The 22,228-nt window shown below is 42.8% G+C and overlaps 1 protein-coding gene across 12 annotated transcripts in view; it reads right to left on the bottom strand.

The window, feature by feature from the left end:
• The window catches only part of IL15RA (interleukin 15 receptor subunit alpha), a 58,231-nt gene that overhangs the window by 10,374 nt on the left and 25,629 nt on the right, over window positions 1–22,228 (bottom strand). For 3 of the 12 annotated variants that reach the window (XM_072749618.1, XM_072749623.1, XM_072749617.1), the window contains exons 2-6: window positions 16,100–16,294; window positions 11,276–11,368; window positions 8,353–8,550; window positions 6,833–6,851; window positions 6,260–6,292 (exon numbers count right to left, since the gene is read on the bottom strand). In XM_072749618.1, the coding sequence (XP_072605719.1) occupies window positions 6,260–6,292; window positions 6,833–6,851; window positions 8,353–8,550; window positions 11,276–11,368; window positions 16,100–16,294 (538 nt within the window). Of the gene's footprint in view, window positions 1–6,259; window positions 6,293–6,832; window positions 6,852–7,848; window positions 8,168–8,352; window positions 8,551–11,275; window positions 11,369–16,099; window positions 16,295–22,228 lie in introns of those variants that run through there. The other 9 variants (XM_072749616.1, XM_072749615.1, XM_072749614.1 and 6 more) reach the window with 5 other exon arrangements.

The raw sequence follows: 22,228 nt of genomic DNA, 5'->3' as shown, positions 1-22,228 counted from the left end.
TCATTTGACTCATGTCATGATCTCAGGGGGGTGGGATGGACTCCGTGTTGGGCTTCTGGCTCAGTGGGGAGTCAGCTGGAGATCCCCTTCCTCTCCCTCTGTCCCTACCCCCACCTCCTGTGTGCGTGCTCTCTCTGTCTTTCTCTCAAATAAATAAAATCTTAAAAAAAGAGTCGGATGCTTAACCAACCCATGTGACCCCATCGTTGTTTTTTTATTGACAACTTTTTATGGTGGAGAAAGAGTGGTGAGGAGAAAGAGGAGGCATTGTAAGAGAGGTGTTACAGATAGGAGGAGAGTCAGGTGATGGCTTAGGAGAAGGGAACCATCCTGTTTGGGCTGAATTGAAAGGAACAGCCTGGAGTGATGGCAGCACTTGCAGGTAGGAGGTCAGCAGTCCTAGGGCATTTGAGATTTATTAGACAGGATAGAAAGAGGGGGATCTCCATGTGGAAGCAAGAGGGCTTAGCCCGAGGGCCCAGTAAACCTAACTATTTTAAGAACACTTGCATTAGGGTGCCAGGGTGGTTCAGTCGGTGAAGCATCTGCCTTCAGCTCAGGACATGATCTCAGGGTTTTGGGGTCAGATTGAGTCCCGTGTGGGGTTCCCTGCTCATCAAGGAGCCTGCTCCTCCCTCTCCATTGGCCCCTCCCCCTCCACTCATGCTCTGTCTCTTGCTTTCTCTTTTTCTCAAATAAATGAAATCTTAAAAAAAAATAAAAACACTTGCATCAGTAATAAGCTCCAGGCAGAGTTGGCCAATTTGCCTTAATATTGTGAAATCGCCCTGCAAAAAACACCCACCTGCCCTACATGAAAGATCTCAGCCCTGAACATCTAGGGTGTGAAGCCAGGGGTCTGACCGGGGACCGTGAGTCACATCTAGACGTTAAGCTTTCTGGACCTATGTCTGTACAACCAGCATATGGCCTTGTGTACCGGATAAATCTCCCACCTTGGCCTTTCAAAATACCACTCTGTTGGAAAACAGAAAGACAAGGATGTGGGGAAACACTCAGATTCTCCACCAGGTAGGAGTAAAATGGTTCAGGTTTTCTCAAGGACAAGTGGCAACATATAACAAAAGCTTTAGAGAAGACCATACCCATTGACTCTCTAGTCCCACTTCTAGGAATTGATTTAAGAAAATGGGCAAATACATTCAGGAGTATTCACTAAAGTATTATTTAAAGCAATTTTTTGAGTGTTAACCTCAATCTCTTATTAATAGAAAATTAACTAAATAAACTGTAGTCCACCCATGCATGGGAATATCATTCAACTTGTGAAAATTATGAAATGAATCTATTAACATGGAAGGATGTCCCTGTCCCCAATATCTTAAGTGGAAAAAAACTGTCTGGGGTAAAAATGAACCAAAAAATAGTGTCTCGTAAGCCATGTGTGTGCCTATATATCCATAGGACAGCCTTGAAGAATAGATACCAAAGTCTTAAGTAATGGGGGGTGGGGGGATTGTGGATAATCTTTATTTTCTTTTTTAAAAACTTCACTTTTCCCCTGATATTTCTGAAATGGTGCTGTCATCAGAAGAAACAATGAAGTTGTGAAAGCAAATCTACTTGTGCCTCAGTAAATATAAATAAGAATAGAAAGTCCCACAGGAAATAACAGGAAGCATAGCAAATTAGTGAAAAATGTTTTGAGTTTTCAGACTTAACATTAATCATCATTATGATTGAATACCAGAAATACTTTCTAAGCACACGCTGTGTGTGTGTACGCTGGGGTAAACTATTTCTTCACATTGACTAATCAGCTAGGCATGCATTTACTGTCCATGGAGGGATTTATTGGAAAAGGCCAGTTGATGTCAACTGTAGTTCTACTTTCACAATGCCTCTTCCTGCTTCTTCCGTATGATAAGCCTGTTGACTCCCAACTCCAGGGAGAGGAGGGCTTTTGATCCAGTGATGTGACCGAGCACTTAGAATCCAGTGTCAAACTCATGCCCTTGACCTCTTCCTCAGTTATCTCCAGGCAAATTGAGTAAAGAAATAGAAACCAAAATCACTAATATGATAGGTAAACATATCAGTTGCCTTTTGTGTTTCCTACAAGATGCATGGGTTGGAGAAAAAGCAAGAGAGTGAGGTTTGGCGAGCCGGAGGAGAACAGAGGAGGACTAGAGTCTGGGGGAGGAGGGAGAAAAAGTGGATTATTGCTCAGGAGGCTGAGAAAGGCCAGTAGCTCCACACCTTGACTTAAACCCCACAAAGCATGTTGGGGCTAAAGTGAAGAAGGTGGCCAAGGTAGCCAGTGGCCACTTTTCAGTGTGGATGATGAAAAGGTCCTCTGAGAACATGGGAGGTCACCATTCCTTAGCAGTACTTGCAAACTAGGTCATCCAGAGAGTGCTGTTTCTGATTGCTGGTGTCCCTGCAACTGATGAAGGAAGTTTTGAAGTAAGAATATCCATCCATTGTTCCTGGGCAGTGTTTCTCTTCTGTCTCTTACTGTACTAAGCACATAGTAGGTGTTGGGTTTAGAGTAGGCACTCAGTAAATACTTAATTGGTTGAATTAAACCAGGTACAGTCCATAAATTGAGGTACTTGTGACGTGCCATTTACTTCTCAACAAGAAATCTGCATTTTGTTGCAACTTAGGACCAATCTGGTGTAGAGTTAGAACTCAATTTATATTGAATAAACAGATGAATGATATAATATAGAGCTAGCTCCTATTAAAGGCTGAGCATAGCAGCAGCAGCATATTTATTTCAGATATGAAAGATGAGATGCATAACACAGTTTGAAAAATTAACTCTTCCCTCCTAGTGTATTAAATGAACATGGGAGTGCAAACACTGTCATAGATGACATTCTGGCCTTTTCAGTTATAATCAGGAAGTTCTCGAGAATAGCCTAATCAAAGATCAGATATTGGATATTGGAATAATTGAATGAAATTATTGATTAAAAGGGCTTCCCAGGGGCACCTCATGGCTCAGTCGGTTAAGCATCTGACTCTTGGTTTCAGCTCAGGTCATGATCTCAGGCTTGTGAGATTGAGCCCTATATGGGGCTCTGTGCTCAGAGGGGAGTCTGCTTGAGATTCTCTCCCTCTCTCTCTGCACCTCCCCCTAGCTTGTACTCTCTCTCTCAAATAAATAAATAATATCTTTTAAAAAAGGCTGCCAAATGAGCCTGTAGATATTTAAGACAATGAAATGATGAACCATACTTCCTAAACATTTACTAAAATGTTAAAGTCCTCAAGTTCACATATCATTTGCTCACCCATTTACTATTTATTGAGCATCTACCATTTACCATTTTCTGTTGAACTAAAAAGAAAAAAAAACACTTTAAAAAGCTGTGATAATCATTTATGTAACTTATTTTAAAAATTATGATATTGGTAATTATCAATGGGCTGATGAAAATATTAAGTTAATCAGCATTTCCTGAATGACTACTATGGTAAAGCATTTATATTTGCTTACAAACATGGTCAACTGGTTGCTTATTCATGCAGAAATGACAACATCTACCAATGCCCAAGGAGCCAGCAGGTGTCTCTGCCATTTGTACCTGACAGGGGCAGCCTCTTGGGTCTCAGGTGGCTTGGATTATGTACTACATACCTGGCAGGCATCATCAATAAGTGTTTTTAGAAAATTAGCATGATTTTAATGTCAGTTTACACCTTCTTAGCTGATAGAACTTAAATAACATTGAATGAAATAGAACTTATTTTTATTTCTATGCTGACAAATACTTGATCTGTCTTGTTAGTGCTAACATGTTTATCTTGAAGCCGGAAATATTTAAAGCTTTTGCTTTTGTTTTTTTAATCTCTGTATTTCCACAATTTCTTGCACAGAGCTATCTTTGCCTATTGCAGGTGTTAGTGCTTATTACATTATACTTCAGAATGTGGGAGAAAGTTTCTGATATTTCAATCTAATGAAAGTCATGAACTGGAAAAAATATAAGATGATATCCCATAATAAAGTAGTTGTTTGAAAATCTACATGGGAAACATACCCCCCAGGGGCACCCGGGTGGCTCAGTGGTAGGCGTCTGCTTTTGGCTCAGGCCATGATCCCAGAGTCCTAGGATTGAATCCTGCATTGGGCTCCCTGAGGGGACCCTGCTTCTCCCCCATCTGTGTCTCTGCCTCTCGCTCTCTGTGTCTCTCATGAATAAGTAAATAAAGTCTTTAAAAAACCCGAAAAGATGCCCCCCCAAATTTTATGTGTAGGATTTATCCTACAGATATACTTGCACATAGCAAAGGTTAGAAGGTTTTCTAATTAATTACTGTTTGTAACATAGCTAAGTAATGTAAATAGTCACATGTCCAAATAGGGGGTTGGCTACATAAATTGTGACAAAACCATATGCTAGGATATTTCATAGCTGTTTTAAAGAAGGAAGTGGTTTTTTATATATTGATATGGAGGATTCCTGAGATCTACCACTAGGTGAAAATAAGCAAGGTGTAAAATAGAATAAAATACTGATCTAGCATCAGGTTTCCTCCGTGAAGCTATTTATAGGTTGACTCTGAAAGGCTGTAGATATACATAAATCTGGTAGCAGGAGTTGCATTCTTCCTGCAAGGGGATTTTCAATGTGAAATGGGGCTTTTCGCTCTATATCTTTTTGTAATTTGTCATTTTTAAACCCTGTACAAATATTACCAATTCAAAAAAAATGAATACAAAAGCTTTTTAGAAAGGTTAATGTAGCATGTGACATAAAGAGAAAAGTTAGTTTGGCTACTTTACTTACTGGTTGCCTCTTAAGTGATAAACATTTTTGTTTCAGCATCCTTGTCATGAAATCCCATCGTTTTTCCATGAAAATATTCTCTAGGGGGGGCTTTTTAAAATGTCTTGCCTTTGCATATACATTTTGATCATTTTAAAAACTACTCTGATCAACTGGCTGCTGAAATGACCGAAGCCACTTGGATGGCCTTTTTTTTTTTTTTTTTTTTTTTTAAAGAGAGAGAGAGTATGAGCAGGGAAGGGGGTGCCATGCCATGTGGAGGGAGAGGGAGAGACTCTCCAGCAGGCTCCAGGTTCAGTACAAAGCCTAACTTGGGGCTGGATCCCATTACACTGAGATCATGACCTGAGCTGAAAGAGTCAGATGCTTAACTGACTGAGCCACCCAGGTACCCCTCACTTGTTTTGCTATTTTTTTTTCTCTAGATGACACTATTTTTAAAAAAGATTTTTTGAATTAATTAATTAATTGATTAATTAATTTATTTTAAAGAGACAGGAAGAGAGAGTGGGAGCAGAGGGAGGAGCAGAGGGCGAGGGAGAGAAGCAGATTCCCCACTGAGTACAGGCCGAACATGGGTGATGTGAGGTGATGCAGGGTGATGCGGGATGATGCGGGGTTCAATTTCATGACCCTGAGATCACAACCTGAGCTGACATCAACAGTTGGATGCCTAACCGACTGAGCAATCCAGGCGCTCCTAGATGATACTTGGTGCAGATAAAATATAGCCACAAAAATATGAGTTATTCTCCAGTAGGAAAACTAATACATAGAAAATAGAAATAACTTTTGTCTGTACGAAATTATAGTGGGTTTTTTTTTTTTTTTGGCTTATTGAAAACTTGTCAGACAAAAGTCTTTGATTCTTTCTTAGGATTGCATTTCTCTCTGCCTTCTGTCTCTTTTCTTCCACTTTCCTCCCCATCCTTCCTCTTTTTCTTTAAATCGTGCAATCGCTTTTCCACTCTCCTCTTCACACTCACTGGGTCATTCACTTTCTCTCCTAGCCTTAAAGTTATGTGTGTCTTCCATAAAACAGAAACCTTTTATACTGAGAAATTTGAGCAGTCCTCACATAAGGTGCATCATGCTAACACCCTGTGAAAGATGAATGCGGTTTATGGCAGAATAACAACATCATTGTAATAATAACAGCAGTACGCACATGTGGGTTTCTGGTAAGTCCTGGATGCAAGGCTAGCCCTACTTAGGGGAAGGAGGCTCTTTTGTGATGCGTCAGCTCTCTGGTTCCCACATCAGTAGCCTAACAGTAAGGAGCTACCAATATTGAGATAAATAGTTCTGTTAGAATCCCTAAGTAGGGTGACCCTATAACTTATTATCTAAGCTGAATCACTTTTGAGAGTGAAAGGGGGATGCTGCTAGGGACTGTACTGGGGCAGCACAGCATAAGCCAGAACTATCCCACGCCCTGAGACTGAAGTCTTATGGGCATAAACACTGTTAGGACAAGAAAAAAAGAAAAGACTTACCAGTCACAGCTCCGGAATTGTATGAATATGTACCTGCAGAGAAGAGATTGCAGCTCAGTTATTCCTGGAGTCCTAAGGGCACTTATTTCTCATTAAGCAGGAGGAGTTTTGGACAGTTTGGGTCCCATCTTAAAGCTTTGAGAGATTCATGGCTGGCAAAACCAACCTCCCTTTAGCAAAGAATAAGGATAGTTTATTTAGATGCTAGGCCATGCTTAAGAATCAAATATGCCCTGTTTGCATAGCTAAGGAAACCATCAACAAAACAAAAAGGGAACCTACTAAAGGGGAGGAGATATTTCAAGTGACATCTCTGATAAGGGGTTAATAACCAAAATGTATAAAGAACTTTTACAACTCCACACAAACACACACATACAAACACAAACACACACATGCGAATAATCCAATTAAAAATGGGCAGAGGACCTGAATAGACATTTCTTTTTTTTTTTTTTTTGAATAGACATTTCTCCAAAGAAGACATACTGATGGCCAACAGACACATAAAAGGATTCTCAACATCCCTCATCATCAGGGAAATGCAAATGTAAAACCACAATGAGATATTACCTTACACCTGTGAGAATGGCTAGAATCAAAAAAGACAAGAAATAACAAGTGTTAGTGGGGATGTGTAGTAAAGGGAACCCTCATGCACTGCTGGTGGGAAGCAAACTGGTGCAGCCACTCAGGAAAACAGTATGGAGGTTCCTCAAAAAGTTAAAAATGGAAATATCTCTATGATCCAGTAATTCTATTGCTGGGCATTTACCCAAAGAAAACAAAAACACTAATTGGAAAAGAATATATGCACCCCTGTGTTTATTGCAGCATTATTTGCAGTAGGCAAGATACGGAAGCAGCCCAAGTGTCCATCAATAAATGAATGGATAAAGAAGATGTGGTGTGTGTGTGTGTGTGTGTGTGTGTGTGTGTATATATACACACACTATATATATATATATATATACACACATATATTTATATATTTATTATATATTTATATATAATATATTATATATTTAATATATATTAAATATATTATATACTATTATATAAAATATATATACGCAATATTATAGTGTGTGTATATATATAGTGTGTGTATATATATATATAGTGTGTGTGTATATATATACACACTCTCTATATATATATACACACACACACTATATATATACACACACTATAATGTGTATATATTATATATAATTGTATGTAATATATATTTAATATATATTAAATTATATATATTATATAATATATATATTATATATTATATATACACAATGTTGTATATTGTGTATATATTGCATATATATATATAGTGTGTGTGTATATATACATATACACAATATTAGCCATAAAAAAGAATGAAACCTTTCCATTTGAGATAACAATGGATGGATATAGAAAATGAATGAAATAAGTCAAACAGAAAGACAAACACCATATGATTTCACTCAGATGTAGCATTTAAGAAACAGAACAAATGAACAAACAGACAAAAGCAGAAACAGACCCATGAATCCAGAGAACAAACTGATGGCTGCCAGAGGGGATGAGTGTGAGGGATGGGCAAAATGGGGGAAGGGGAGTGGGAGGTCCAGGTTTCCGGTGATGGAGTAAATAAGTTATGGGGATCAAAGACACAGCGTGGGAAATACAGTCAGTGGTGTTGTGGTCGAGAAAAACACCCCACAGAGAATCAGATATGCCTTGACGGAAGATATAGATTTACCCAGAGCTTTTCCATCCCACAGAGTGTGAATCCAGACTGCAGAAGGCTTCCACTGTCCTCCCATATCAGGAGGAGGCAGATATTATTCAGACTGGCAAAGCCTCTGCCATGCAGGTCAATACGGTGAGCCTTGTCACATCCAGGAGATGGACTTTCTTTTCCATCTGGACTGAACCAGGGCAGAGCACAGAGGTTAGAGAGCAGAGCAGGAGACTGAGGGTTACTGAGTTGTCTGGACTTTGGATCGGATGGTATGATGCTATGCAGTCAGCTCGAGGTCTCCACCTGCACCTCAGAAGCAGCACATGGGCGGCTGACCTCTCCTAAAGTATGCGAAGCCAGTGCTAACCTGGCGTCTCCTGGGAGGCAGAGGGAGTGTGTTCCAAGGCCTTTGCTGTTGTCTGAGATGGGGCTTGGGAGGAGGGTTCATTACTGATCAGCCCTGTGGTTCCTGTAGCAGGAGGCTTTGACGGCATCGGCCTGGAGCCTGGCACAATAGTTGGCTTTGTGGCCACTTTGGTGTCTGACTTGGAAGTGAAAGTTGGCTCTGCAGGAAAGTGCAAGATATGGAAAACATAAATATTTAGAATAGTGTCTCTGCTCAGCTCCAGAAGAGAGTGGACTTAACACTTGCTCTGGTGAGTCCACGCTGGGCCAGCCCTCCCCCTCAGCACATTCCTCCATGGCTCTTTGGGAAAATCCCTTAACTATTCATCCATCTGGAATGGCCATGGGACTTTTGAGAATGCTAGGGGATCTACAGCTATTATGGTGCCCATAAGTTGAAGATCCCATGGATTTGAGCAGACCTGGGCTGGTTTACTAGAGAAGGCACACAAGATGCTGTGAGAGTGTGCTCTCAAAAACTGAGCGTAACTATATTTGCCCAAGACATCTGGGTTGCAATTTTAGTTTATTTTTTCCATGTTTGCATGCCACTTTGGAAATAAGGGGAAGCCTGAGATTCAGGCTGACTGGATCGAAGAGAGGGTCCTGGTTTTGCTCTGATCTAGAGGAGGGTAGCCTGCCTTGTGTCCAGGTCCTCACCCTCCCTGGCAAATGGCTGCCCCCAAACTGGGAAGCATGGTGAAACAACTTCACTATTCTCTTTCCATGAAGGATGGGTTTCCATTGTGATCGGTACCATACCTAGGAAGCCTGGAACAAAGGAGTAAGCAAAGTGCCTCTGTGACCCCAGCACCTTTGGCTGTCTGGCCGCGCTGTGTGGGGCTGTTCACCTGTGCTCTCCCAGCCAGCTAGGCTGGGAGACGTCCTCCTGCCCCTTAATCCCTTAGCTCACAAGTTCCTCACGCCCCCTGGGATGTCAGCACTCCGGGGATCGCACAGATAGAGCTCCCCAGAACATCCCTACCCAAGTGCACATGGCCATGTCACCCCGCATCAGAGATTACACTCCCACGTCTGAGATTTTGGCCGCACAGTTTCATCTCACCAAGTGTTTGATGCACAAACGCAAGGCTGGGAGGGACCGTTTGATTATTCTGATCCGTTGGTGAACCAGATGCACCTTGGGTCAAAGGGGTTTGGGAATTCCCCCAAACTGAAATGCAGCCAGCACTCAGCCATATCTTCCTGTTTGTAGTCAACTAACTACCTCACTAACTAGGATGAAACCTCATTCTGGCCTCTGCATCCCCCCTTCAGCATTGGTTCTCAGCTTTGGCTTCCTAAGAATCACCATCCTAATTCCCAGCCCTAATTCCCAGACTGCTCCCCCCAATGGCTAGAGTTCCAGGGCAATCCCAGTACACAGCCACAGTTAGGAAGCTGTGCTCCAGGAAAGGTGTGCTTCAGCAGTGTGGCCAATGATGGCAGGATGACTATGCCTGGGCAGGAAGGAGCAGTCAGGGGCAGGGGAAAGCCACATTGGATAAAGGGACACAAAAAATCAGGCTGTAAGTGTAAAGTAAGGCTCTCCTAGGATGTAGGGCACATTGTCCCAAGATATTAGCATCTAAGATTTCAAATTTCCTTAACAATTTCAATTTACTTTCAATTTACTTAACATCAGGACAGTGCTAAGGAAATTGGGATAGAAGATCAGCTAATACCTTGGAATTGTGCAATGCTTCTGGACCAGAGCGATCATCGTTGGGATCGTTGGGGAACAATTCTGCACAGGTCCCTCATGTGTCTGCACCCCATGTCAGCAGAGGCACTGACAAGTCCCTCTCTTGGGAATGTCTTTTCAAAGATGTTCATATAGCTTTGGAAGGTGGAGACAGTGCCTCCCTCTGGAGCAAAAAGGCAGACATGGTCAGCCAGTTGTAAGAGACTCCTGTTTCTTGGTGTGCCTCAGTGACTCTTGATTTCAGCTCAGGTCATGAGCTCAGGGTTCTGGGATTGAGCCCATCATCAGGCTCTGCGCTCAGCATGGAGTCTGCTTGAGACTCTCTCTCTCCCTCTACCCCGCCCAAATTCAAACTCATACTCTCTCTCTCTGTCTCTCTAAAATCAATTAATCTTAAAAAGAACAAGACTCCAGTTTCTTGAACTCAGGCTTCTTCTGTTAGGAAGCAGCCTTCTGCACGTACAGGCATCTTGGAGGCCAACCCCCATTCATTGCCCCTATGGGACATGGAGATGAAGGAATTGACACAAATATGCCAATGCTCCTGCTGCCTGCTGGGCCATGTAAGTAAGAAAATCCTTGGCCTCTGAAGTAGGAATGTAATGTTTTCTACTGGCACCCATGAGGTTTTGGCGGGCTAATGTGCAAGGCATGCAAAACGGTGGATCCTCTCCAATTTTGATTTGGAAGTGCGTCTATAGCTAAGTCTGATCTGGCATATTAAGATTAGATTTTGGGGGCACCTGAGTGGCTCACCCAGTTATGCATCTGCCTTCGGCTCAGGTCATGATCCCAGAGTCCTGAGATCGAGCCCCGTATTGGGCTCCCTGCTTAGCACAGAGTCTGCTTCTCCCTCTCTCCCTCTGCCTCCCCACCATTCATGCTTGCTGTATCTTTCTCAAATAAAGCAATAAAGCAATAAATAAAATCTTTTTTTAAATAAATCTTTTTAAAAAGTAGATTTTGAATCATTATTAGTTATGTGCCAATGAAACCTAGATATCAAGCAACTTTGACTTAAAAGAGAAAATTAAGCTAATCTAAAATTTAATTTTAACTTTAATAAGAAGTGTGTTTGGTCGTTTAAATTGGTCCGAGAATTTCTGAATTCTGAGGGATACATAGAGATCAGAGTCATAGCAGGGAATGGAAGTCCTTAAAAAGTTTCCAGCATCCCTACCTTTTCCAGAAAGGGAGGTGCTCTCTGGCTCTGGGGTCACCCCTGCCGGCACGTCTGTGGAGGATGGTCTTAGGTGAGTCAGGGAGGGGTCTCCTAGAGAGAGGATAACCACATGGCATTTATGAGCCTGAGGGTGGAAGCTGGAGTGCTTCATGACTACATATAAATAAAAAATAAATATATAAATTTAAAATGGAGAGATCTGGCTTCCTGGGCTAAGTCAGAAGCACCAGAAAGAAACAACCAACAATGTTTCCCAATCTTCAATTCCCATGCAAATACAAACAGACTGCAAACTATTTTTCTTGCCTTTCAGAAAGACTGGACATGTATCAAATGTCTTTTTATTTTTGGTTAGAATGATACCAGTGAGATCAACTCAGTTTTATAATACCGTCTTTTACATGGGAAAGTAAATGACTACTCAGTAGATTCAGTTGTTTTGTAAGAAAGAAAAATAAAGCACATTCCTAAGCACAGGAGGTTAGGAAAAGTAATGGAGGGAGTTGTTAGGTGTAGAAGGTGAGGAATCCCTGGGCTACATGAAACCTAAAAATCCTCCAATCTTTAGGTTCTAAAAGTCTACGATTCCAGGTCTATTCCCCGTTCCCCCCCCCCCCACCTCCCCACTAACCAGTTCAGAGCCTGCAACTCACCTCCATCTTGGATCCATTCACCCAAAGGAATTGGCACTTTGAAGAAATAGTCACTTTGCCTGTGCTGGAAAGCCCTTATGTTTGCCCCTGGATGAACCCTCTGTGTCTTTGCCACAGTGTTATTGCTCATACCTGTCTTCACCCAGGTAGTTCATCACTTCAATGGCATTTGATACCATGTGCCACTATGTTCCCCAGCTGAGCGATTCCTTTGCAACAAATAGAAAGCTTCCTCTTTGCCCTACCTCTGACGTCTGCATAACGTCATGCAGCGGGGAGGGGACAGGTGCACAGATCCAATGAGTAAGTCTGGCTCTTCAAGGAATCTTACAGCAGAGTGGGTTTGCTCTAGAACCACCCCTTTTGTCCACTCCCCCGGAGAGGAATTGAGAATTTCCACGTATACAAGAAAGTATCTAGCTCACAGTTGGACATGTACCAAATATGCAGTAAACCATGAGTTAACAGTTATTTTTCTAGAGTAAGGGGCTTAGTATTCCTGGAAATAGCACTTTGGACTTCCACTCCAAGATTGCTGGCTTCTGACATAGTTATCCAGTTGTGGATGGTTAAAGAGAAAAAAAAAAAAAAGATTCTGACAACCATCCCTCATGTGGGCTCAGGAGTGCTGGCTGGACACCGGACATGAGGGACCAGGCTAAGGGAGTCTCTGCTCCTTGGGTAGCCCCCATTCTCCTGGGTGGGTAGCAACAGAGAACAGTAATAATTTCCCTACAGGCTGTCTTCCAGGGAGAGATTGGGGAAGCTTTCTGGGCAGCAAGGCTGCTGTGAGCACACACCCTTTGTAGTTGAAATCTTTGTAGTTGAAATCTTGCTACAAAGCGTAAAGCATTGATATTAATAGTACAGGCATACCTCAGAGATACTAGGAGTTCAGTTGCAGACCCCTACAATAAAGTAAATGTGGCAATAAAGCAAGTCAAGTGAATATTTTTGTTTGTTTGTTTCTCAGTGCATAGAAAAGTTCCATTTGCACTGTACTGTAGTCCATGAAATGGGCAATAGCATTATGTCTAAAAAAAATCAGTATGCATACCTTAATATAAAAATACTGGGATCCCTGGGTGGCGCAGCGGTTTGGCGCCTGCCTTTGGCCCAGGGCGCGATCCTGGAGACCCGGGATCGAATCCCACGTTGGGCTCCCGGTGCATGGAGCCTGCTTCTCCCTCTGCCTGTGTCTCTGCCTCTCTCTCTCTCTCTGTCTCTCTGTGTGACTATCATAAATAAATAAAAATTAAAAAAAATACTGCTAAAAATTGCTAATCGGTGGGACATAATCTTTGCTGGTGGTGGGGGTGGGGGTCTTGCCTCCATGTTGATGGCTGCTGACTGATCAGGGTGGTGGCTGTTGAAGGTGGGGTGGCTGTAGCAGTCCCATAAAATAAGACACTGGTGAAGTTTGCCATGGCGACGGACTCTTCCTTTCATGAACGACTTCTCTGTAGCAGGTGGTGCTGTTTGATAGCAGCATTCTACCCACGGAACAACTTCTTACAGAATTGGGGTCAGTCCTCTCAAACCCTGCCACCGCTTTATCGACGAGTTTATGTAATATCCTATATCCTTCCTTGTCTTCACCAGAAGTAGATTCCATCTCAAGAAACCGTTTTCTTTGCTCATCCATAAAAAGCAACTCTTCATCTGTTCGAGTTTGATCATGAGATTGTATCAATTCCGTACTATCTTTAGGCACCACTTTTAATCTGGTTTCCACCTCATCTCTTTCTGCCTTATCTCTTTCCACCTCATCTGCAGTGACTTCCTCCACTGAAGTCTTGAGCCCCTCAAAGTCATCCATGAGGGATGGAATAAACTTCTCCAAAACTCTGTGAATGTGTATATTTGGGCCTCTTCCCATATTATGAATGTTCTTTTTTCTTTTTTTAAAGATTGTATTTATTTATTTGAGAGACAGAGATACCGACAGAGAGAGCATGAGCTGGGAAGAGAGGGAGAAGCAGGGTTCCTGCTGAGTGGGGAGCCCAACTCAGGGCTCCATCCCAGGACCCTAGGATCCTGACCTGATCCGAAGGCAGCCCCTTAACCGACTGAACTACCTGGGTTCCCCAATCATGAATGTTCTTAATGGCATCTAGGATGATGAATCCTCTCCAGAAGGGTTTTAATTTACTTTGCTCAGATCCATCAGAGGAATCACTATCTATGGCAGCTATAGCCATATGGAATGTATTTCTTAAATAATAAGGCTTGAAAGTTGAAATGACTCCTTGATCCGGGGACCGCAGAATGGATATATTTTTTAGCAGGCATGAAAATAATATTAATTTCACTGTTCATCTTGACCAGAGTTCTTGGCTGACCAGGTGCTTTGTCAATGAGCAATCATATTTTGAAAGGACATTTCCTGAGCAGTAGGTCTCAACAGTGGGCTTAAAATATTCAGCCAACCATGCTGTAAGCAGATGTGCTGTCATCCAGGCTTTGTTGTTCCATTTATAGAGCGCAGGCACAGTAGATTTAGCATAAATCTTAAGGTTCCTGGGAGTTTTGGAATGGTCAGTGAGCACTGGCTTCAACCTAAAGTTCCAGCTGCCTTAGCTCCTAAAAGTCAGCCTGTCTTCAAAGCTTTGAAGCTTTGAAGCTACGCACTGACTTCCCCTCTCTGGCTATGAAAGTCCTAGATGGCCTCCTCTTCCCCTCTTAGGCTGTTTGTCTATGTTGAGAACCTGTTGTTTAGTGTGGCCACGTTCATTAACCACCTTAGATAGATCTTCTGGACTCCTGGCTGCTTCCCTTTGCACTCTCCTATTATGGAGACGGCGTCTTTCCTTGAAGCTCAGGAAGCAACCTCTGCTGGCTTCAAGCATTTCTTCTGCAGCATCCTCACCTCTCTCAGCCTTCAGGGAATTGAAGAGAATCAGGGTGAGGCTTTGGCTCAGGGGTGAGTCTTTGGCTTATGGGAATGTTATGGCTGGTTTGCTCTTCTATTCAGACCCTTAAAACCTTCTCCTTATCAGCAATAAGTCTCTTTTGCTTACTTACCACTTGTGTGTTCTCTGGAGTAGCTCCTTTAGTTTCCTTCAAGGATGTTTCTTTTACATTCACAACTTGGCACACAAGGGCCTATTTTTTTTGGTCTATCTTGACTTGATGTGCTTTTTTTCACTAACCTAATCATTCCTAGTTTTGATTTAAAGAGAAAGACATGTTTCTTCCTTTCACATGAACATTTAGAAGCCATGATAGGGCAATTAATTAGCCTAATTCCAGTATTGTTCTGTCTCAAATGATAGGGAGGTCTGAGGAGAGAGAGAGAGGTGGGAATGGCCAGTCCATGGAGGAGTCAGGATACATATACAACATCAATTGATTAAGTTAACCATCTTATTTATGTGGGTGTGGTTTGCGGTGCTCCAAAAGAATGACAATAGTAACATCAAAGATCACTGATCGCAGGTTACCATAACAGATATGAGAAAGTTTGAAATTCTATGAGAATTACTAAAATGTGGGATCCCTGGGTGGCGCAGCGGTTTGGCGCCTGCCTTTGGCCCAGGGCGCAATCCTGGAGACCCGGGATCAAATCCCACGTCGGGCTCCCGGTGCATGGAGCCTGCTTCTCCCTCTGCCTGTGTCTCTGCCTCTCTCTCTCTCTCTGTGACTATCATAAATAAATAAAAATTAAAAAAAAAAAGAGAATTACTAAAATGTGACACAGAGATACAAAGTGAGCAAATATTGCTGGAAAAATGGTGTCAATAGACCTTTTTGAGGCAGGATTGTCACAAACCTTCAATTTGTAAAAAACACAGTTATCTGTAAAGTGCACTAAAGCAAAACGCAACAAGATGAGGTATGGCTGGAGTCAATATTGACCAGGTTTCACTTAACACTTTTGACCCACAATGTTAACGTTGGGTTCATTTTCTAGATGAGGAACAAAGACTTCCAAGATGGTAGTCCTGAGCCCTCACTCAAAGAACTCTGTATTATGTGACCCTAAAGCCTATGTATTTCCAACTCTCAGGAGTGTTGTTTAGAGGCCCATTGGTTTATTTAGCCTCAGACGTCAATACAAATGCCTTGTCCCCCAGAGATGGGCTCACTCAGCTTCCCACACTACAGTTCCACTCTCCGAACAGCTTTGGTATGGGGCATGGAGAGACTTGCAAGGATGACTACTTACTGATGCACTTGAGACTGGGGATTGTCCAGTGGGCAGTGTTGGTGGTCTTGTTGAGCACACACTCAGTCAGGCTGGATGTCCCGGCTTTCCGCTTGAAGCCAGAGTTACAAGTGTACCGTTCCTTGGAGCTCACGCTGTAACTCTTGACCTGGATATCTGCGTGTTCGACAGATGTGGGAGGAGGGCATGTGATGCCTGCAAGGGTGTAGATAAGAGAGGAGAAGTGAACACATTTCAGGTTGTTCAGAGGTGTTCTCCAGGGCAACTTGGGCAGCACTCAGCACCTCTCTAGCCAGCGTCTGGCTTTCCTAGGGGCCCTTTAGGATACACCCTACATTCTAAACATGTAAAACATTCAGTAAGGGCTCTTATCATTTAGAAGTCTTCCAGGGAGCCTTGTCTTTAGTGCTTGCCTTCCAGCATGGCTAGGGCTTGGGGGAGTCACCCATGGAAGCCCCATTCCCTCCCCTTCACTTGGGTGATCCCTGGGCCACCCAGGGATCCCTCCCGGTGCATGGAGCCTGCTTCTCCCTCTGCCTGTGTCTCTGCCTCTCTGTGAGTGTCTCACTGTATCTCTTTGGCCCCATCTAGCTGGGCCTCTGCACTCTCTTGCCTGAAAGCAGCAATAGCCTTTGGATTGGTCTCCCTGCCTGTTCTCCCTGAAAGCCTTAAGTCCATTGTAATATAGCCAGTCATCTTCAGAAATGCACGTTGGATGACTTCACTCTTTCCTGGTTGCCTGCTGCTCTTAGAATAAAAGCTAAAATCCTCAGGAGGTCTTCAAGGGTCTGCTGGACCCGCCTCCCACCCCACCTCCCTAGCTACTGAAGAGTATATATACACATTCACAGAGTTTTGGAGAAGTTTATTCCATCCCTCATGGATGACTTTGAGGGGCTCAAGACTTCAGTGGAGGAAGTCACTGCAGATGAGGTAGAAAGAGATAAGGCAGAAAGAGATGAGGTGGAAACCAGATTAAAAGTGGTGCCTAAAGATAGTACGGAATTGATACAATCTCATGATCAAACTCGAACAGATGAGGAGTTGCTTTTTATGGATGAGCAAAGAAAACGGTGACCTTGGCTGCACTGACCTTCTGTCCCCCCATGCCACTGTTCTCCCCAGCTCATCTCCTGCCATCCTTCCTAACTTGAACATGACTTTCTCAGGAAAGCTGCCCCTATTGCCCCTCCCCATCCAATCAGCCAGGTCCCATAGTTCTGTGTTCTTTCCCTGTACAGCCAGCCACATTCATGGTTGTAGTGAAGACAATGAGATGACGTAAGAGCTGTATGTCTCATCATTTGCACTTTGAGCAGCAGAGAGTGGGAGCCACATCTGTCTTGCCCAGCACCATATTCTCTGAGCCTAGTACAACATCTGGCAAGAGACAGTGTTCAAGAAATAGTTGTTCAGAGAACGATGCTTATTATGCACCTGCCCTTTACCCCAGCAATTTCACTTCTAAGAATTTACCTTACAGATATACTAATATACTTATGAAGTGAGCAGGTACAAAGTTATTGATCGTAATAGCCAGTATCTACAAATGACCTTGTATGTGGTCAGCAGGAGACTAATTTTAGTAAATTACAATACAGCTACCCCACAAAGAAGTACTACTCAGCTGTTTACAACAGATGGACTGAAGTGGAAAGGTCTCCAAGACACACTGTTGGTTCGGAAGGAGAGGAACAGAACTCTGCATTACGTGCCACCATCAGTGCAAAAGGAAGAAATGGTACCTATACACAACTTTTTGTCTGGACATAAAACCTCTGAAAGTATTTGAGGGACTATTAACCCTGGAGACGAAGCAGCTGAGAAACGCACAGGGAGAGACAGAGATTTTTTCCTGAATGCCTTTTTATACTTTATTTGTTTGTTTGTTTGCCTTTTCATACTTTTTGAATTTTTAGTGCCACAAATGTTTTACCTGCTAAAAATGCTTTTGAAAGTTTTTGCAATGTCCTGTGTCTTTAGCTGCTCTGTACATGGATGTTTATTATTCCCTTTTCCTTTTCATCTATTAATATATGCCAGGGTGAAAATTAAAATTAACAAGCAGTGCCACTCAGATATTCTGACCAATCAGGACAGCTGCTGGCAGTAATTGGGACAGGGGTGGGTAGGAGTGGGGGCGGTAACCACTGGCCACACTGATGACAGGCCTAGCAGAATATTAGTTGTGCCCTATACTCATTCACTGTTTTAAGTATATGAAATATCTCATAATAGAAAGGTAGGTAGGGGAGGGGAGATTTTAAAGTACCCCGCTGCAGGAACTCAGAAATCTTGGTTGAGCCTAGGGCAAGAGAGGGATAAATGATGCCAAGTGTGGGTGTTTGGTGCTTTTGCTGTGATATGTCACCTGCTAAATGAATATGAGAAATGCAGGAGATTCTAGAATGAGGAATTTTTGGCCTTTCTCTGAGTGAGTTAAGGAGGTTTGGGGAAAAATTGAAAGGAAGAAGATTTGCAGGGTCGTCTGGGATGATTCTGGACACGCTTTTGGGAGACATCCCCCCCGCCCCACCCCGGTCACTGCCAGCAGACTTGCGGATGTGACAAAGTGCATGCCGAGTGATACCATTTATCATAAGAATGTTATGAAAAGAAGGTAAGAGCCAGAGCTAAAACGATTTGAGTTTTCTCTAATCTGTACAATTGTGTCAAAAATGACCCCACTCCTTCTAATTAGACGTTGAAATATTTCAGCAAGATTTAAACTCCAAGGTTTTCTTCGGTATGAAACTTACTGGCTAAAGCCAATGTCCTAGGACCTGCTCAATCATGTACATTCATTTCATTTTTGTGGCATTTCTACAGATAGGTGCTCAGTAGCACCTCAATCATGTACATTCATTTCATTTTTGTGGCATTTCTACAGATAGGTCCTCAGTAGATCCTCAGGATAAGCCCTACAACCAGTCTGATGGCTTGTGGGCATGACACCTAGGGAAGTTCTCTGTCCTCATGTCTGGGTTTTGGAATGTACCAGGAACAGACAGCTCTAGTCTGAAAGTCTGACAAGTTAGCTAGCTGAATCTGAAAGGACGGTAAACAGCCCAATTCCCAAGTGAGGTGAGCTCAGTCACCTACCCAGATTAGACTTTGGTGCTAGGTCTGAGGGGGACAGATTCTGGAAGATGCAACCGTCTTCTGCAGCTCTGCCTATTATAGTGAGGATTCTGGCTTCTGGAACATGAATCCCCATCCATCCTGGAAAAATGTAATGTCTCTGATCTTAACCTGGATGTTCTAAGAAGGCTTGGTTTCTTTCTGCATCCTTCAAATAAGCCCCTCTTGTTTGATTTACCCAAATAGTATCTGTGTCTGCTTTCCAGCAATCTGAGCCTTCTTTTGGTTGGGCAGGATCTGGAGTCAGCTTTGACTAGCCATGGGCCCCCAAATGGCACTTTCTCCTTCCTTCCTACCTACTTCCTGTAGGTTGGCTTGTTTCTGCCTAGAAACCCTAGCTTTTGGGACTAGGGCCCTGACCTCTCTGCCCAGATCTTGCTCATCTTTTCCTCCAGAGAGCAATCCCTGGATTGCTACACTACCTAGTTGCTAGCTTAGGTTTGGATGTCCAAGAACAACTAACTGCCAGAATCACCAGGACACTTACCGCCTGGATCCCTTATGCCACTTCCCACTGGCCAGGAGGGCCTCTATAGGTATTAGAATCGGAGGATTCCACCTCCAAATTCAGAATGTGGTCAGAACAACCTTCTCTAAGTGCCTGGCAGCCTGCAGATAGACCAGCCCGTTGGTGGGTCAGCTGATTCTCCCCCACTAATTCACAAAGGCCTCCCATGTGGGCTCTCCTGGCTGGGGTTCCAGCATGTCTCATGCCTGAGCCCACCTGGGCTATGACAGCCCCATGGGTCAGGAAAGCCCAGGCCTTACTTTGGTCTTCCTAGTCTCAAGAAAGGAAATGGATTATTTGACTTTCGTTCTTAATCTAACCACTGACTTTCTTTTAAAATCCCATCAACATCTAATCTTAGCTTTTTGTATAATATAATATACATCTGTGCTGTTTATCACCGATATCAGACTATCAGCATGATGATCTCAATGTTCTCTCTTCCTTCACGTGGCTGCTAGAGCGGATGCAAACATTCCCCTTTCCTTTTGAGTAAGGTCATAAGATAATCTTCACTTTAACTTACTAGTCCTCTATTATTTCCTTACTATTTCTATAAATAAAGCTAATAGAAGAGAGAAGAAATCTATCTGCTTAGATTGACTTCCTTTACCATCTCCTCTCTCTCTCTCTCTCTCTTCCTCCACATCTTGTCTTTGGGATGTATCCTGTTTGCCCGTATCCCTGCCAAGATATTTTTATTCACCAGGTAGCTCTCAAGTTCCATTTTAATTTCAAATAATGTTCTGGATCTACTGATCTTCCCTCTCTCAACTTTTTTCAGTCTGTGTTGTTTTCTGTATTTTTCCAAGATTCGGGATTTTTGTCCGCAAAAACCATTCTACATCTTCTAAGTGTTGATATATTCTCCTCCACTTAGAATGGTGGTTTTCAACTTTCAGCATTTCTGACACACTTTGAAATAAAACATTTGTGACCTGTCCCTCAAGATGACTTTAAAAAGCCAAGGCAGTGGTGACCATATCAGCAAGAGTTATAAAGACTCACAGCTACAGTAGGAGGGCATCATGCTAACATGTGACTCATCCAGTTGTCCTTTGGAGCTGGTGGCTGTGTGTGTGGGACAGTTTATTGAGTATATGAGAACTCAGAGTTCTTACAGAGTTCAATAAATATGTAATCTTCTTTGTGGTAGCTTGACTTATTCCCCTTGCCTTAGATTCATAGCAGATAGTGCCCCTCTCAGCTCAACACCCCTATTGTCAAACATTGTTGTCCTTGTCATATTCACTTTAGCAGCAGTGAATGTGACACATCAAGTAGGGAAGAGGTCACAGGAAGCAAGTTATATGCACAGTTGAGAACCACTGTTTTAGAAGGAAAAGCAAGCTGGGACAGACACTGAGTAAACAGTGACGGGCTTATGGTCCCTATAGATTCTCTTCTGAAGCCCATCTCTGCTGTTAAATCTGAGGGCCAAGATCTAGAATCACTGTCAATGCTTCTTTTCTCCTTGATAGTCTATAGGAACCAGTTGTCATCAATGAGAAAGACAGATGTAGTCCAGGTTTCTCACCATTGGAGGAAGAAGTTGTAACTATGGAACAAGGGAAAGGATGACTGGAATGTACCCATGATGTTAGAAGAGAATTGGGGTCGGAGATGTCGTATGTAATCATTGTGTGTGTTCACCTGTGTGTGTACATATGTCTGTACATGGCAGTGTGTATGTGCAGGTGTGTTTGTGTGTGCATGCTTTAGCACTGTCCTTTTATGATGCCTAGAAGCACTGACATATTAACAGTGAGCATACTTGGTGCCCAGATCTTGGTCTCCACTAGAAGAAACAATCGCTACTTGGAGAAAAGGCTTATACTTGATCTCAATAAAAGATCAACATGCTGTTTTACTTATCTTAAAAATATTTTATTTATTAAGAGAGAGAGAGAGAGAGCACACATGGGGAGGGGCACAAAGAGATGGAGAGAGAGAATTTAAGCAGGCCTCATGTCGAGTATGGAGCCCAACATGGTGCTCAATCTCATGGCCCTGAGGTCATGACCTGATCTGAAATCAAAAGTCAGAAGATTAACCAACTAAGCCACCCAGGCACCCCACATTTTGATCTTTTAAAAGATCAAAAGATAAGCCTGGAATATTGTTGTACCAGAAAGTAAGGAAATACTCAAGGAAAGATGGCAACAATGTCAAAAATATATTGTTCAAATGCTGAACTGGCTCTCACTAGCCACATCCAGGACCTTTTGAGTATTAAAGGAACAAAATAAAACAAAACTCCCTAAGTCTGTACTAATATAAGTAAGTAAATAAATAAATAAATAAGTAACAGGGGAAAAGAGAGAGCCCTCCTTACAGTATAAAACTAACTAATTTAGAAAGAATAATGGAGTAATAAATGAGCTAGGGGTGGTGGAAAGGGAGGAGGGTGGGGGGTGGGGGTGACTGGGTGGTGGGCACTGAGGGGGGCACCTGATGGGGTGAGCACTGGGTGTTATTCT

The sequence above is a fragment of the Vulpes vulpes genome, chromosome 2 (assembly GCF_048418805.1).
Source record: "Vulpes vulpes isolate BD-2025 chromosome 2, VulVul3, whole genome shotgun sequence".
NCBI classification, from domain to species: domain Eukaryota; kingdom Metazoa; phylum Chordata; class Mammalia; order Carnivora; family Canidae; genus Vulpes; species Vulpes vulpes.
The sequence above is the reverse complement of the archived record's forward strand: the minus strand, read 5'-3'. Positions and strand labels throughout refer to the sequence as shown.